Source organism: Cyclopterus lumpus, chromosome 22, assembly GCF_009769545.1.
Source record: "Cyclopterus lumpus isolate fCycLum1 chromosome 22, fCycLum1.pri, whole genome shotgun sequence".
Lineage (NCBI taxonomy): Eukaryota > Metazoa > Chordata > Actinopteri > Perciformes > Cyclopteridae > Cyclopterus > Cyclopterus lumpus.
The window spans coordinates 139,724-155,624 of NC_046987.1; the positions used below are offsets into that span (position 1 = coordinate 139,724).

Consider the following 15,901-nt stretch of genomic DNA (forward strand, 5'->3'; position numbering starts at 1 on the left):
CGAGACCACACGGCCTGGTCCAGTCAACTCCAAACTCCATGTCAACCTGCAGTTAAAAGAGTGGAGGTTAAAGGGTCCGTTCAGCCAAAAAACCTAGACAAGCAACAGCAGCATCAGCAGCAACAACAACAACAACCAGTGCACAAAAAGAAGCAGACAAAAACGTGCCTGTCCTGTGGCCAGCCAAAGTCCAGGTATGAGAATGATGGTTCCTCCATCCACTTCTTTTACCAGCAGGGCCCCGTCAGGTACTTTTACTGCTCCACTAAAGTTTTTAAAGCTTATGGTGCTGAAGGTCTGACAAACCCCAAAATGCCCTTTAAAGACTTTGCAGGAACACAGTTCTTTCAGCAGGAACTGTATTCCACAAAGAAAAGGGTGGAGGAGAGAGGCCAGCAAAAGAGGAAGAGGACTGAATCTCAGCACACGGAATCCCGGGACACTGAATCCCAGCACACTGGTCCAAGGTGTCGCTTCTGTAGGATGGGACTGAAGCAGGGCCCAAACAGTCCTCATATTCACACCGGGTTCCCTGGAGTAACAGGGAAGTACGTGTATTGCCCTGCTAAAGTATTTTCCCTGTACAAAGACCAGGGCATGGGGAAGGAGATGACATGGAGAGAGTTCCAGGTGTCTGCCTTTTATGAGACAGAAAAAAACAGATGGGCAGTTGAAAAGAGAAAATAAGAGAAATGGGGAGTGTTCTGTCATGTATATATTCTCTCTTTTTAATATTTACATTCTTTTTATTATATTTTTTGTACAAATTTGTGTTGTGTTTGTTTGACCTTGCACTATGGCCTCTGTTCAATATTTACTGTCCATGTTGTGGTGAATAAATATATTTCATGGACTAATGTCTACATGTCTCATTAATATGTGAATCATTAGTGAACAGTAAAGAAAAATATTTCATTTAAGTAATTGCAATTAAAATGTTCATGAGAAGGAAAACTGTAATATAATAGGTTAATAGCCATAAATAAGTCAAGTACTTATATAATCAATCTGCCACTACAATAAAGTTACAATCAGAAAACATTAAAGTAGGATCCACTTTTCTTTATTGATAAACAGCTCTTCATCATTGATGTGTGGCTTTGGCCCAACCGGGACTCGAACCTGTATATTTGAGGCCACGGCGCAGGAAACAGTGGCATTTCAGCACCTTGGACAGCGTTAATAATGCTGCAATTTCATTGGCTGTCAGTGAGTTCCAACTATACACGTCTTGCCCCCACGTGGCAGGCGAGAATTCTACCATTGAACCACCAATGCCTACACACCACAAAAGAGAGAAGGGCAAACGAAGAAATTTAAAAATCTCCAAAGATCACACAAAAACATAATCCCAATGTTAGGCTTGAACTCGTAAATTAAGGCTGGAGATGAAAAAACGACACAAGCCTAAAGTCGATTTTCTTGGCTCAACCTCGACCACAAGGAGCATCGGTGTGTTACTGTTTCACTTGGTCAAGATGTCTGGAATTCAACCGACGTTCTCAAATCACGAGGAATCAGCAATTAGCACAAACCTTTAGCATGTTTTCGGGGATAGCCTGTCGATGATTCAAGGGAGAAACCATAGGATGACCTTAGTAAAACCCTAATGCATTGGCCAGGAATCGGACCCGGATCTCCCGCGTGGCAGGCGAGAATTCTACCATTGAACCACCAATGCCTACACACCACAAAAGAGAGAAGGGCAAACGAAGAAATTTAAAAATCTCCAAAGATCACACAAAAACATAATCCCAATGTTAGGCTTGAACTCGTAATTTAAGGCTGGAGATGAAAAAACGACACAAGCCTAAAGTCGATTTTCTTGGCTCAACCTCGACCACAAGGAGCATCGGTGTGTGACTGTTTCACTCGGTCGAGATGTCTAGAATTAAACCGACGTTCTCAAATCACGAGGAATCAGCAATTAGCACAAACCTTTAGCATGTTTTCGGGGATAGCCTGTCGATGATTCATGGGAGAAACCATAGGATGACCATAGTAAAACCCTAATGCATTGGCCGGGAATCGGACCCGGATCTCCCACGTGGCAGGCGAGAATTCTACCATTGAACCACCAATGCCTATACACCACAAAAGAGAGAAGGGCAAATAAAGAAATTTAAAAATCTCCAAAGATCTCACGAAAACATAATCCCAATGTTAGGCTTGAACTCGTAAATTAAGGCTGGAGATGAAAAAACGACACAAGCCTGAAGTCGATTTTCTCGGTTCAACATCGACCACAAGGAGCATCGGTGTGTGACTGTTTCACTCGGTCGAGATGTCTAGAATTAAACCGACGTTCTCAAATCACGAGGAATCAGCAATTAGCACAAACCTTTAGCATGTTTTCGGGGATAGCCTGTCGATGATTCAAGGGAGAAACCATAGGATGACCATAGTAAAACCCTAATGCATTGGCCGGGAATCGGACCCGGACCATTGAACCACCAATGCCTACACACCACAAAAGAGAGAAGGGCAAACAAAAAAATTTAAAAATCTCCAAAGATCACACAAAAACATAATCCCAATGTTAGGCTTGAACTCGTAAATTAAGGCTGGAGATGAAAAAACGACACAAGCCTAAAGTCGATTTTCTTGGCTCAACCACAAGTACTATACTATATTACGACAAATACAAATACAGTTTCGAACTGGGGACCTTTCGCGTGTGAGGCGAACGTGATAACCACTACACTACGGAAACTACAGAAGATGACGCATGCATTTGCCTGGCTTAATGCAACATTTACACAAATGCAAACATTTCTGATGCCAAATAACGTGATTTCAAACTGGATTCAGTCAAAGCGGCTTTGTCATTGAGTGACATTAAATGTGTAATAAACGTAAAAGCTCTCTTGTATAACTTTGCGAATTCCCTGCGAACGCCGAAAAACTAGCCAAAAAACTAGCCAAAACACTAGTGAAAAAAAGAGCCGAAAAACTAACAAAAAACATCAATAGAGCATTCCTCGTTAGTATAGTGGACAGTATCTCCGCTTGTCACGCGGGGGCAAGACGTGTATAGTTGGAACTCACTGACAGCCAATGAAATTGCAGCATTATTAACGCTGTCCAAGGTGCTGAAATGCCACTTTTTCCTGCGCCGTGGCTTCAAATATACAGGTTCGAGTCCCGGTTGGGCCAAAGCCACACATCAATGATGAAGAGCTGTTTATCAATAAAGAAAAGTGGATCCTACTTTAATGTTTTCTGATTGTAACTTTATTGTAGTGGCAGATTGATTATATAAGTACTTGACTTATTTATGGCTATTAACCTATTAGTTTTCCTTCTCATGAACCTTTTAATTGCAATTACTTAAATTAAATATTTCTTTACTGTTCACTAATTTGATTTTCCCTGTGAAAGGTTATTTTTGGGGAGTTTTTCCTGATTCGATGTGAGGTCCTGGGACAGGGATGTCGTATGTGTACAGATTGTAAAGCCCTCTGAGGCAAATTTGTAATTTGTGATATTGGGCTATACAAAATAAACTGAATTGAATTGAATTGAACTAATGATTCACATAATAATGAGACATGTAGACATTAGTCCATGAAATATTTTCATTCACCACAACAGGGACAGTAAATATTGAACAGAGGCCATAGTGCAAGGTCAAACAAACACAACACAAATTTGTAAAAAAAATATATAATAAAAAGAATGTAAATATTAAAAAGAGAAAGAATATATACATGACAGAACACTCCACATTTCTCTTATTTTCTCTTTTCAACTGCCCATCTGTTTTTTTCTGTCTCATAAAAGGCAGACACCTGGAACTCTCTCCATGTCATCTCCTTCTCCATGCCCTGGTCTTTGTACAGGGAAAATACTTTAGCAGGGCAATACACGTACTTCCCTGTTACTCCAGGGAACCCGGTGTGAATATGAGGACTGTTTGGGCCCTGCTTCAGTCCCATCCTACAGAAGCGACACCTTGGACCAGTGTGCTGGGATTCAGTGTCTCGGGATTCCGTGTGCTGAGATTCAGTCCTCTTCCTCTTTTGCTGGCCTCTCTCCTCCACCCTTTTCTTTGTGGAATACAGTTCCTGCTGAAAGAACTTTGTTCCTGCAAAGTCTTTAAAGGGCATTTTGGGGTTTGTCAGACCTTCAGCACCATAAGCTTTAAAAACTTTAGTGGAGCAGTAAAAGTACCTGACGGGGCCCTGCTGGTAAAAGAAGTGGATGGAGGAACCATCATTCTCATACCTGGACTTTGGCTGGCCACAGGACAGGCACGTTTTTGTCTGCTTCTTTTTGTGCACTGGTTGTTGTTGTTGTTGCTGCTGATGCTGCTGTTGCTTGTCTAGGATGTTTTGGACAATTTCCTCAATGGAGGCTTTCGTAAGGGTCTGACCAGGTGGCGGTGGGTTAACGACTGCAACAGGCATAGTTACAACTGGCACACGGGTAGTCTCACTGCCCTTTGTCAGAGAGTGCCAGAGTTCCTGCCTCTCTTGCAGTTTTTCTGGGCTGGTGTTCAAAGATGAGCTGGTGTTTAGTAATTTGCAGAGGTGTTTTACATATTGTAAGATGTGATGTTTTGTTGTTGGGTGCAGCATGCTGTTTGGGTCTGTACAGGAGTTGTGAACTAGAGCAGCATAGCCCTGGTCCACAAGCTTGAGCATGTCCTTCATCCCACGGTGTTCATTGAGCAGGTTGTCTATAGCTGCCTTCATGGGGGCCGGCCACCGCTTGTGGTCCAACACAAACACTCTCCCTCCTGTCTTCACAGGTCCAGTGCGAGCGGCAGTCGGTGAGGACAGCAGGGGCAGAGACGGCCGACATGTTTCTATGAAAACAAAGGACAAAGAGTACAATGAGTTATTCTGACCTACAGAAAGAAAAACCTCATCAAAATAAATGATTGAAATCCAGTTCCTAGTAACTAATGCTTGAGTCTCGTCCATTATTTTGTCTGTCTGTTTGATGGTTACCTGGATCTGTCTGAGGCCCGGGAGTCACGTCTGGTTTGACAGCAGAATCTGCAGCAGGGCGTGGAGGAAACTGAAACAGCTTCAGGGGTGCCATTGAGGATGAGGATGACTGGGCAGTCGGCGCGCTGCTTTGAGGAGGTGGACTCAGGGCCGGGGCAGAGTCTGTCTTGGTCCTGTGCTTGTCCCAGTCCACAGGAACTTGGGCGGCAACCTGGCTCAACGTACTGCAGGCCAAACTTCTCTCCAGTGTCTCTGCTAGAGAGATGAAATGCTGGATATTTCATGTGTCCCAACACCCGTTCGGAGACTGCGTTGAGCTGGGCCATTAATGCAGGATCAAAGACGGCTGGGAGGTGGACACCAGGCTGCTTCAAGTCCACCAGGCGCTGGTAATTCCACCGCGCCACGCCAGTCATCCCCTGTGCTTGAAACAGCTCTGGGGAAACACGTGTTCCAGTGACCCACTGAGCCTGGTGGAAGTGATATCCCTCCTGCTGGGATGTGCCTCTGATGGGGATCCAAATGGGAACTCTGGCCCCTTCACCCTGCACATGATTCAGCTGCAGAGATCCTCCATGCCTGTACAAAATCCCTCCTTCAACCACGGGATCACTCAGGCAACCTCGCAGGATGTGCACCCGCTGGATCCGCCATAGCTTCAGCATTGAGGGCTTGAAGAGAGGAGCGCCATTTGGATCACTGGCCAGGTGAAACTGCTGTAAAACTCCCTCCACCCTCTTGATGAGCTCCTCCGGCTGTGTGATCCTGGTCCTGCAGTGCTCCCGAATGTGTGGCTTGGTTGGGTTGGCAGGCTGAATCCCACAGAAGGCATAGGCGTCTTTAAGCCTCTGCAGGTCTTCCTGATCCACCACAGAAAAGGCTGCAGACAGGAACTGAGCAAAAGAACTGTACAGTGCATGATGCTCTGTCACACACTCACGGAGGAACCTCCTCATGCAGTGGAATAAGTCCAGCTTGATGCTCAAGTTGGCACTGAAATGGGACCGTGACGCACACGTGTTCAGCAGGTTACCAGAAGTAGCCTGGGCAACGATGGCATCAGTTGTTTGCCAAGAATCCCAGTTCAGATGCTCTCCTGCATACGATTCTGCCACTTTGAATGCTGCACAGCAATCCCTGAAAGAAGAAAGAAGAAGTACAGCCATGAATGTTAAAGCGTTGTATGAACCACCACTGGTCATGGTAATAAGACGATTCTTAACAGCCAACTAATTTTCTTTTATTCAACTAGAATTATGAAAAGCAATATAAATTGTGATTATGAGCCATTTGGGAAAAAAAATATGGATTCAAATGTACCTGTCTACCCAGTGGTATTGTGCCTTCTCTATGCCTGCTGTGCTGTAGCGCCGTGCTAGTCCCTCGTACATGGGCTTCAGGGACTTCTCCGTCTCAGACTGCACCATCACCCATGAAAGGATCATCCAGTTCTCATTCATGACCGCATACGAGGACATGGTGCCGGATGAAAAGGTGACCTTCCTCGCAATTTTGCGGGTGTGGTCTGAGCGGAAAGCCTGTCCAAAGGTCCCCTGTAAAAGTGTGTTGATGGCACTCTCCTGGTGTTGGTACTCGTGCAGCAAGCAGTCAGCCAGGTAGTGAGAAGACACAATGATCCCGTTCCAGCCATCTGAATCACTGTACTCTCCGAAGGGAGCCGGCTTTGTTTCCTGTCGCAAGAACTGAGTGATGGTTCTTTGGTCATACTGTCCTGCCTCCCCATCCATGACATTTTGGCAGCTGAGGAGGTGGGCCAGGTGAGCCCGTTCAAACTTCAAGTGCATCACCTCCATTACCTGCTTTGTCATGTCGCTGGGGGAGTTACCTGTCCGCCTGAGCTCGTCCATGACGGATTTACATATTGCCTTCTTGTACGTCAGGATGGCTGGCAAGAGGTTTGTGTACCTCTTTGGGAGTTTGTCAAGCCACAGTGGGTTGTCAGCGTACCACTTTTTTTTGCACACTTTGCAGCACAGCCTGGATGACAACAGGTAGTACTGTCCAGTGATGCCAACAACGACACGAGGTCTACCAACACCTGCAGAGGCAACTTGAGGCCGTGCACAACCTCCCATACACGGCAGAGTGTCGTTGTTCCTCATCCTCCCCATGAGGTTATTGTTCTCTGGCTTCCATATAAAAAATGGATGGAGCTGAAAGTACTTTGGGGAAGGAAGATCGGAGATGCTGTCAATCAATTCAGGCTGGGGAGGCAAACGCCACAATGACACCATCTTCATGGGGTTCCGCACAGGAATGGAACCTGGCCAGAGACCCATAGATTCCAGCTCCGTCTTCATCCAGATCCTCTGCTGCTGTGAACAGTTCCACTGGCTGACATCGTGGTCGTAGCCAGGAAGCTGTGGAGGAGGACAGGTGGGGACAGCTATTGGCCTGGGTAAAGGCTCACCTGGTCAGACGAGAATAAAGACATAGTAAAAGACAAATTAGTACGATTTTGGGTGTGACTATTTCATATTTTTAAATTGTGCACAACCAAATTAAAAAAAAACATTCAAATACTGACTTTGATCTCTGTGTGGAGTTGGCAGTTGACCGGGCTCTGCAGACGTCTCAGGAGAAATCAGGAGCTCCTCTGATCCTATAGAGAACATTGAACATGTTATTATTATTGACAATAAGATTAAGCAAGAATGTAACATGACATTTGTGAAACTCGGCGAGCTGTACACTGGAGTGCTGCCTACTTTTGGTCCGAAAACAGTGCACCAGTATCTAATTTACAACCATGAAGATTTTAAAGAATAAACAACCGTTTTGATGTACACTACATAAGGATATTTGTAGGATGCAAATACAGGTAAAATACTAGGTACCAGGAACTGTGGCAGTCGCCTCTGTTGACAGATGAGCTGCTCCTTCGGGCATCAGACACATGAGCTCCTGGGGAACGGGCACAGGTCTCTTTACGGATGGTAATGCAGGGGCTGCAAGGAGAGAAGGATCACAAAACAAGAATCAATTCATGGTTTATAACTAATATAAGCACAGTCAATATGACAGATAATGTTTCAATGAATAGACATAATGTTGATACATTTACCATCTACTTGTGAACCCTTAGCCTTGGCTGGTGCAGCCAGTGTAGCAGATGGTACTGGAACGGAAAAACCCTTGTTTGTTATTTATACCCTTGTTTGTTATTGATATTTTGACAATACACAAAAAACTACTGTTAGTAAAGGCAACAAATATCTTTACTTCACCTGCTTTTTTCTGCCAAATCCAATCAAACTGACTGTTTCTAACATTATTATATAAAGAATATACTTCATTCATACATGTGTTTATGTTGGAATGGGTTAATATTCAGTAGCCAGTCATTGTGATTTAACCTAGGCAGGGGAAGCAACAGGACACACTTCAAACACATCAAACACATGCAATCAGGTGTTAGTAACACATCAGTTTCACATGTACATTTTTTTCTTTTCATCCATATAAGAAAACAAAGACTGATACGTACCCTCATCATGACTGGAATCAATTCATAGTCACTAGGACAATAGGTAGAACACCAAAAGACAAACATGACCAGAACGTGGTCAACATGAGACGGGATGAGAATAGTCATGCTTCATGTGGGATAAGAATTCATGGTCCCAGTTGTGTCGGTCGACGGCAGGACGCTTTGGGTTAAAGACCTCTTTCTCTTCTCAAAGGCTGTCGTTCTCTGGCAGATGATGACGATGAGGATGATGCAAAAACAGCTGTTAAACACAAACAAAACAATATCATAAATGCTGAATAGCATACGCATTAACTGTAAACGATTGTGAATCTTCAGCTAGTAGAGACAAAGAAATAAAAGACATGTTTCCTCACAGCTCTGCACGTGTTGCTTGGAAGGAGAGATACCCAGCATCGCTCTCTCCAGCTCTTCATCTTCATCCATCACTGTGATGCAAACAGACAAGAGTTAGAAAGTCATTAAAGAAATATCTTCTTGTATTTGGGCTTGTATGACTTTAATCACAATTAGTATGATGGAGGTGTATTCTCTTCTGTGTGTATGACAAAGCAAATAGGACACCAGACCCACCAATGGCTTCAGCAGGAGCATGTGAGGCGTGTGTCATCAGAGAGGACACGGTGGGTGGATGCAGCTTCTTCTGGAGGTAGAGTTGGAGCTTGTGCATCTTTGTCCCCGCAGCACACTTTGTCTTCACAATGAAGGATGAATAGCCATCCTCCCTGCTGTCCCAAATCTCTCGCCAGGTGTTGTTGGCACGAGAGCCAAAACCAACCAGCTGGTCGTCCTCCGATGCTGCTGCTGTCACAACTGGCTTTTGTTCCTCATAGCTGAGAAGAGATTGGATTTCTGGAAAGATGAGGGAATAGGTCACAAATGACAGTAGGCTGTCCTTGTTGTGCCCCGCTGCCATGAACAATCCTGCAGCCTCCTCCTTTTGCTGGTTCCTGATCAGGTAGATGGTATACCCAATGTCATTCTCCAGAAGCCAGCGGAAGGACTTCCCCTTGTACTTCCCAAACTGCAGGATGTAATCTCCAGACACTTCAGTTTTATCTGAAGGGTCTCCTCCTCTCTGGCGGACCACAGTCAGCGCATTTTGCCTGACCAGCTCCTCCTTGACAGGTGCAGACTTGTCCTGCAGAGACGGGTTGTCTTTCAGGACTTTGGCTGCGTCAGTCGGATCCTGACGGAGAAATCCCCGTGGTCCCTTACGGAATGAAACGGCCATTCTCCCAGGATAAAACAAATGTTTGCGCATTTTTCCTGTTATGACAAAGAGTAGAGTATTTTAATACGTTATAGACAGGCATTGTTTTCATACCATGGAATTAGTGTACCTTAAATGCCTGTCTTTTGTTGAGGCACACTATTTACATTTCAATGGAAGACTACTACCCCCCCCATCTCCTGTGGGTTAAACCCTTTGAACTCATGGAAAATAACTTGAAGGTGAATTCACAACCTCCCCCCCACAGTCATGTGACTCAAATAACACTGAAGTGTGAAGTGTCTTATCAAGAATTTCAATTCACCTTTTGAACATCCCAAAAAGACATGCATCAGACTATGAGTATACTTTTATATAAACAACTTTATCACATTCTGGTGTTCTCTGTTGTAACAGTGGTGGAAGAAGTACACAGATCTTCAATTTTAGTAAAAATAATATATTAATGCCACCACATGGTGGTCCTGCATTTAAATAAATGACTCAAGTAAAAGTGAAGTACCTCAAGTATAATTACCCACTACTATGTTTTAATATGCTGCTGGTAATTTAATCTATAATAACACTTTTATTAGTTGAGTATATGTTGTATTATAACCTTAATCTGCTACGTAACTAGTGACTCATTCTTTCAAATAAATGTGGAGCAGTTAATATACGTGACTACAAACTGCATCTCAGTAACGTTATTCAGCGGAGCGGTGCACGTTTACGTGACGTGAAAAAAAAGAAACACCGTTCTTTCACTGCGTGTATTTGTCGTAATATAGTATATAGTACAGTATTGATATGATTATGTTTACTGACGTACAGAAGACAACGCTTTATCATATATTTGAATGCAGTCACGTTAACTTCCAGACACGAAAACCCGACAAAGTCACACATGGATAAACAAAACTGAAGAAACACGACGAACTTTACAGCTGTTAAGTGAACCAGAGACTAATTATCATTACATTTGAGTTCATTGTGATTAATTTGAATGACTTACTGTTTCACGTAACAACGGAGAGCTCCAGGAAATGCGTGCTGTCGATACTCTTCTCCGGCTGCGACTGGCGGAGAGACCCGGGGAGGAAGTCTCCCAAACGAAAAGCGGCTCCACGGCGCTGCGAGCGGCCAAAGATATATTACATCGGCGAGTTTAGGCACGGCCATAGAGAATGCATTGGAGGCCGGTTTAGGGATTTTAGCTAAAGAATCCCCGGCTGCCGCGCGGGAGATCAGGGTCCGATTCCCGGCCAATGCAGCAGGGTTTTACTCTGTGGATCCTATGGTTTCTCCCTTGAATCATCGACAGGCTATCCCCGAAAAAATGCTAAAGGTTTGTGCTAATTGCTGATTCCTCGTGATTTGAGAACTTCATTTGAATTCCAGACATTTTGACCAAGTGAAACAGTAACACGCCGATGCTCCTTGTGGTCGAGGTTGAGCCAAGAAAATCGACTTTAGGCTTGTGTCGTTTTTTCATCTCCAGCCTTAAGTTACGAGTTCAAGCCTAACATTGGGATTATGTTTTTGTGTGATCTTTGGAGATTTTTAAATTTCTTCGTTTGCCCTTCTCTCTTTTGTGGTGTGTAGGCATTGGTGGTTCAATGGTAGAATTCTCGCCTGCCACGCGGGAGATCCGGGTCCGATTCCCGGCCAATGCATTAAGGTTTTACTCTGTGGATCCTATGGTTTCTCCCTGGAATCATCGACAGGCTATCCCCGAAAACATGCTAAAGGTTTGTGCTAATTGCTGATTCCTCGTGATTTGAGAACGTTGGTTTAATTCTAGACATCTCGACCGAGTGAAACAGTTACACACCGATGCTCCTTGTGGTCGATGTTGAACCGAGAAAATCGACTTCAGGCTTGTGTCGTTTTTTCATCTCCAGCCTTAATTTACGAGTTCAAGCCTAACATTGGGATTATGTTTTCGTGAGATCCTTGGAGATTTTTAAATTTCTTCATTTGCTCTTCTCTCTTTTGTGGTGTGTAGGCATTGGTGGTTCAATGGTAGAATTCTCGCCTGCCACGCGGGAGATCCGGGTCAGATTCCCGGCCAATTCATTAGGGTTTTACTATGGTCATCCTATTGTTTCTCCCTTGAATCATCGACAGGCTATCCCCGAAAACATGCTAAAGGTTTGTGCTAATTGCTGATTTCTCGTGATTTGAGAACGTCGGTTGAATTCCAGACATCTTGACCAAGTGAAACAGTAACACGCCGATGCTCCTTGTGGTCGAGGTTGAGCCAAGAAAATCGACTTTAGGCTTGTGTCGTTTTTTCATCTCCAGCCTTAATTTACGAGTTCAAGCCTAACATTGGGATTATGAATTTGTGTGATCTTTGGAGATTTTTAAATTTCTTTGTTTGCCCTTCTCTCTTTTGTGGTGTGTAGGCATTGGTGGTTCAATGGTAGAATTCTCGCCTGACACGCGGGTGATCCGGGTCCGATTCCCGGCCAATGCATTAGGGTTTTACTATGGTCATCCTATGGTTTCTCCCTTGAATCATCGACAGGCTATCCCCGAAAACATGCTAAAGGTTTGTGCTAATTGCTGATTCCTCGTGATTTGAGAACGTCGGTTTAATTCTAGACATCTCGACCGAGTGAAACAGTCACACACCGATGCTCCTTGTGGTCGATGTTGAACCGAGAAAATCGACTTCAGGCTTGTGTCGTTTTTTCATCTCCAGCCTTAATTTACGAGTTCAAGCCTAACATTGGGATTATGTTTTTGTGTGATCTTTGGAGATTTTTAAATTTCTTCGTTTGCCCTTCTCTCTTTTGTGGTGTGTAGGCATTGGTGGTTCAATGGTAGAATTCTCACCTGCCACGTGGGAGATCCGGGTCCGATTCCCGGCCAATGCATTAGGGTTTTACTCTGTGGATCCTATGGTTTCTCCCTGGAATCATCGACAGGCTATCCCCGAAAACATGCTAAAGTTTTGTGCTAATTGCTGAATCCTCGTGATTTGAGAACGTCGGTTGAATTCCAGACATCTCGACCAAGTGAAACAGTAACACGCCAATGCTCCTCGTGGTCCAGGTTGAGCCAAGAAAATCGACTTTAGGCTTGTGTCGTTTTTTCATCTCCAGCCTTAATTTACGAGTTCAAGCCTAACATTGGGATTATGTTTTTGTGTGATCTTTGGAGATTTTCAAATTTCTTTGTTTGACCTTCTCTCTTTTGTGGTGTGTAGGCATTGGTGGTTCAATGGTAGAATTCTCGCCTGCCACGCGGGAGATCCGGGTCCGATTCCCGGCCAATGCATTAGGGTTTTACTATGGTCATCCTATGGTTTCTCCCTTGAATCATCGACAGGCTATCCCCGAAAACATGCTAAAGGTTTGTGCTAATTGCTGATTCCTCGTGATTTGAGAACGTCGGTTTAATTCTAGACATCTCGACCGAGTGAAACAGTCACACACCGATGCTCCTTGTGGTCGATGTTGAACCGAGAAAATCGACTTCAGGCTTGTGTCGTTTTTTCATCTCCAGCCTTAATTTACGAGTTCAAGCCTAACATTGGGATTATGTTTTCGTGAGATCTTTGGAGATTTTTAAATTTCTTCATTTGCTCTTCTCTCGTTTGTGGTGTGTAGGCATTGGTGGTTCAATGGTAGAATTCTCGCCTGCCACGCGGGAGATCCGGGTCCGATTCCCAGGCCAATGCATTAGGGTTTTACTATGGTCATCCTATGGTTTCTCCCTTGAATCATCGACAGGCTATCCCCGAAAACATGCTAAAGGTTTGTGCTAATTGCTGATTCCTCGTGATTTGAGAACGTCGGTTGAATTCTAGACATCTCGACCGAGTGAAACAGTCACACACCGATGCTCCTTGTGGTCGATGTTGAACCGAGAAAATCGACTTCAGGCTTGTGTCGTTTTTTCATCTCCAGCCTTAATTTACGAGTTCAAGCCTAACATTGGGATTATGTTTTCGTGAGATCTTTGGAGATTTTTAAATTTCTTCATTTGCCCTTCTCTCTTTTGTGGTGTGTAGGCATTGGTGGTTCAATGGTAGAATTCTCGCCTGCCACGTGGGAGATCCGGGTCCGATTCCCGGCCAATGCATTAGGGTTTTACTATGGTCATCCTATGGTTTCTCCCTTGAATCATCGACAGGCTATCCCCGAAAACATGCTAAAGGTTTGTGCTAATTGCTGATTCCTCGTGATTTGAGAACGTCGGTTTAATTCTAGACATCTCGACCGAGTGAAACAGTCACACACCGATGCTCCTTGTGGTCGATGTTGAACCGAGAAAATCGACTTCAGGCTTGTGTCGTTTTTTCATCTCCAGCCTTAATTTACGAGTTCAAGCCTAACATTGGGATTATGTTTTCGTGAGATCTTTGGAGATTTTTAAATTTCTTCATTTGCTCTTCTCTCTTTTGTGGTGTGTAGGCATTGGTGGTTCAATGGTAGAATTCTCGCCTGCCACGCGGGAGATCCGGGTCCGATTCCCGGCCAATGCATTAGGGTTTTACTATGGTCATCCTATGGTTTCTCCCTTGAATCATCGACAGGCTATCCCCGAAAACATGCTAAAGGTTTGTGCTAATTGCTGATTCCTCGTGATTTGAGAATGTCGGTTTAATTCTAGACATCTCGACCGAGTGAAACAGTCACACACCGATATCTGCTCCTTGTGGTCGATGTTGAACCGAGAAAATCGACTTCAGGCTTGTGTCGTTTTTTCATCTCCAGCCTTAATTTACGAGTTCAAGCCTAACATTGGGATTATGTTTTTGTGTGATCTTTGGAGATTTTTAAATTTCTTCATTTGCCCTTCTCTCTTTTGTGGTGTGTAGGCATTGGTGGTTCAATGGTAGAATTCTCGCCTGCCACGCGGGAGATCCGGGTCCGATTCCCGGCCAATGCATTAGGGTTTTACTATGGTCATCCTATGGTTTCTCCCTTGAATCATCGACAGGCTATCCCCGAAAACATGCTAAAGGTTTGTGCTAATTGCTGATTCCTCGTGATTTGAGAACGTCGGTTTAATTCTAGACATCTCGACCGAGTGAAACAGTCACACACCGATGCTCCTTGTGGTCGATGTTGAACCGAGAAAATCGACTTCAGGCTTGTGTCGTTTTTTCATCTCCAGCCTTAATTTACGAGTTCAAGCCTAACATTGGGATTATGTTTTCGTGAGATCTTTGGAGATTTTTAAATTTCTTCGTTTGCCCTTCTCTCTTTTGTGGTGTGTAGGCATTGGTGGTTCAATGGTAGAATTCTCGCCTGCCACGTGGGAGATCCGGGTCCGATTCCCGGCCAATGCATTAGGGTTTTACTATGGTCATCCTATGGTTTCTCCCTTGAATCATCGACAGGCTATCCCCGAAAACATGCTAAAGGTTTGTGCTAATTGCTGAATCCTCGTGATTTGAGAACGTCGGTTGAATTCCAGACATCTCGACCAAGTGAAACAGTAACACGCCAATGCTCCTTGTGGTCGAGGTTGAGCCAAGAAAATCGACTTTAGGCTTGTGTCGTTTTTTCATCTCCAGCCTTAATTTACGAGTTCAAGCCTAACATTGGGATTATGTTTTTGTGTGATCTTTGGAGATTTTTAAATTTCTTCGTTTGCCCTTCTCTCTTTTGTGGTGTGTAGGCATTGGTGGTTCAATGGTAGAATTCTCGCCTGCCACGCGGGAGATCCGGGTCCGATTCCCGGCCAATGCATTAGGGTTTTACTATGGTCATCCTATGGTTTCTCCCTTGAATCATCGACAGGCTATCCCCGAAAACATGCTAAAGGTTTGTGCTAATTGCTGATTCCTCGTGATTTGAGAACGTCGGTTTAATTCTAGACATCTCGACCGAGTGAAACAGTCACACACCGATGCTCCTTGTGGTCGATGTTGAACCGAGAAAATCGACTTCAGGCTTGTGTCGTTTTTTCATCTCCAGCCTTAATTTACGAGTTCAAGCCTAACATTGGGATTATGTTTTCGTGAGATCTTTGGAGATTTTTAAATTTCTTCATTTGCTCTTCTCTCTTTTGTGGTGTGTAGGCATTGGTGGTTCAATGGTAGAATTCTCGCCTGCCACGTGGGAGATCCGGGTCCGATTCCCGGCCAATGCATTAGGGTTTTACTAAGGTCATCCTATGGTTTCTCCCTTGAATCATCGACAGGCTATCCCCGAAAACATGCTAAAGGTTTGTGCTAATTGCTGATTCCTCGTGATTTGA

General features: G+C 44.3%; 1 protein-coding gene and 13 non-coding genes across 14 annotated transcripts; 11 read left to right on the top strand and 3 right to left on the bottom strand.

Annotated features, from left to right (window-relative positions):
* Window positions 1-419: 419 nt before the first annotated feature.
* Window positions 420-10,774, bottom strand: LOC117751515. The gene is made up of 10 exons (XM_034563430.1): window positions 10,695-10,774; window positions 9,040-9,735; window positions 8,823-8,894; window positions 7,814-8,707; window positions 7,504-7,578; window positions 6,276-7,386; window positions 4,984-6,092; window positions 4,598-4,810; window positions 4,174-4,396; window positions 420-489 (listed from the first exon to the last, which is right to left on the bottom strand). The coding sequence occupies exons 4-10, from the start codon at window positions 7,872-7,874 to the stop codon at window positions 420-422; spliced, it is 2,862 nt and encodes a 953-aa protein (XP_034419321.1). The 5' UTR covers window positions 7,875-8,707; window positions 8,823-8,894; window positions 9,040-9,735; window positions 10,695-10,774.
* trnag-gcc lies at window positions 1,611-1,681 on the bottom strand. Its single transcript has one exon. It is a non-coding gene; the product is annotated as a tRNA-Gly (tRNA).
* trnag-gcc lies at window positions 2,014-2,084 on the bottom strand. Its single transcript has one exon. It is a non-coding gene; the product is annotated as a tRNA-Gly (tRNA).
* Window positions 10,775-11,284: 510 nt separating the features above from the next.
* trnag-gcc lies at window positions 11,285-11,355 on the top strand. Its single transcript has one exon. It is a non-coding gene; the product is annotated as a tRNA-Gly (tRNA).
* A 735-nt stretch (window positions 11,356-12,090) lies between these two features.
* Window positions 12,091-12,161, top strand: trnav-gac. Its single transcript has one exon. It is a non-coding gene; the product is annotated as a tRNA-Val (tRNA).
* Window positions 12,162-12,493: 332 nt separating this feature from the next.
* On the top strand, window positions 12,494-12,564 carry trnag-gcc. The gene has a single exon. It is a non-coding gene; the product is annotated as a tRNA-Gly (tRNA).
* Window positions 12,565-12,896: 332 nt separating this feature from the next.
* Window positions 12,897-12,967, top strand: trnag-gcc. Its single transcript has one exon. It is a non-coding gene; the product is annotated as a tRNA-Gly (tRNA).
* A 332-nt stretch (window positions 12,968-13,299) lies between these two features.
* On the top strand, window positions 13,300-13,371 carry trnag-gcc. Its single transcript has one exon. It is a non-coding gene; the product is annotated as a tRNA-Gly (tRNA).
* Window positions 13,372-13,703: 332 nt separating this feature from the next.
* Window positions 13,704-13,774, top strand: trnag-gcc. Its single transcript has one exon. It is a non-coding gene; the product is annotated as a tRNA-Gly (tRNA).
* A 332-nt stretch (window positions 13,775-14,106) lies between these two features.
* trnag-gcc lies at window positions 14,107-14,177 on the top strand. Its single transcript has one exon. It is a non-coding gene; the product is annotated as a tRNA-Gly (tRNA).
* Window positions 14,178-14,513: 336 nt separating this feature from the next.
* Window positions 14,514-14,584, top strand: trnag-gcc. The gene has a single exon. It is a non-coding gene; the product is annotated as a tRNA-Gly (tRNA).
* Window positions 14,585-14,916: 332 nt separating this feature from the next.
* On the top strand, window positions 14,917-14,987 carry trnag-gcc. The gene has a single exon. It is a non-coding gene; the product is annotated as a tRNA-Gly (tRNA).
* A 332-nt stretch (window positions 14,988-15,319) lies between these two features.
* Window positions 15,320-15,390, top strand: trnag-gcc. The gene has a single exon. It is a non-coding gene; the product is annotated as a tRNA-Gly (tRNA).
* Window positions 15,391-15,722: 332 nt separating this feature from the next.
* trnag-gcc lies at window positions 15,723-15,793 on the top strand. The gene has a single exon. It is a non-coding gene; the product is annotated as a tRNA-Gly (tRNA).
* Window positions 15,794-15,901: the final 108 nt, after the last annotated feature.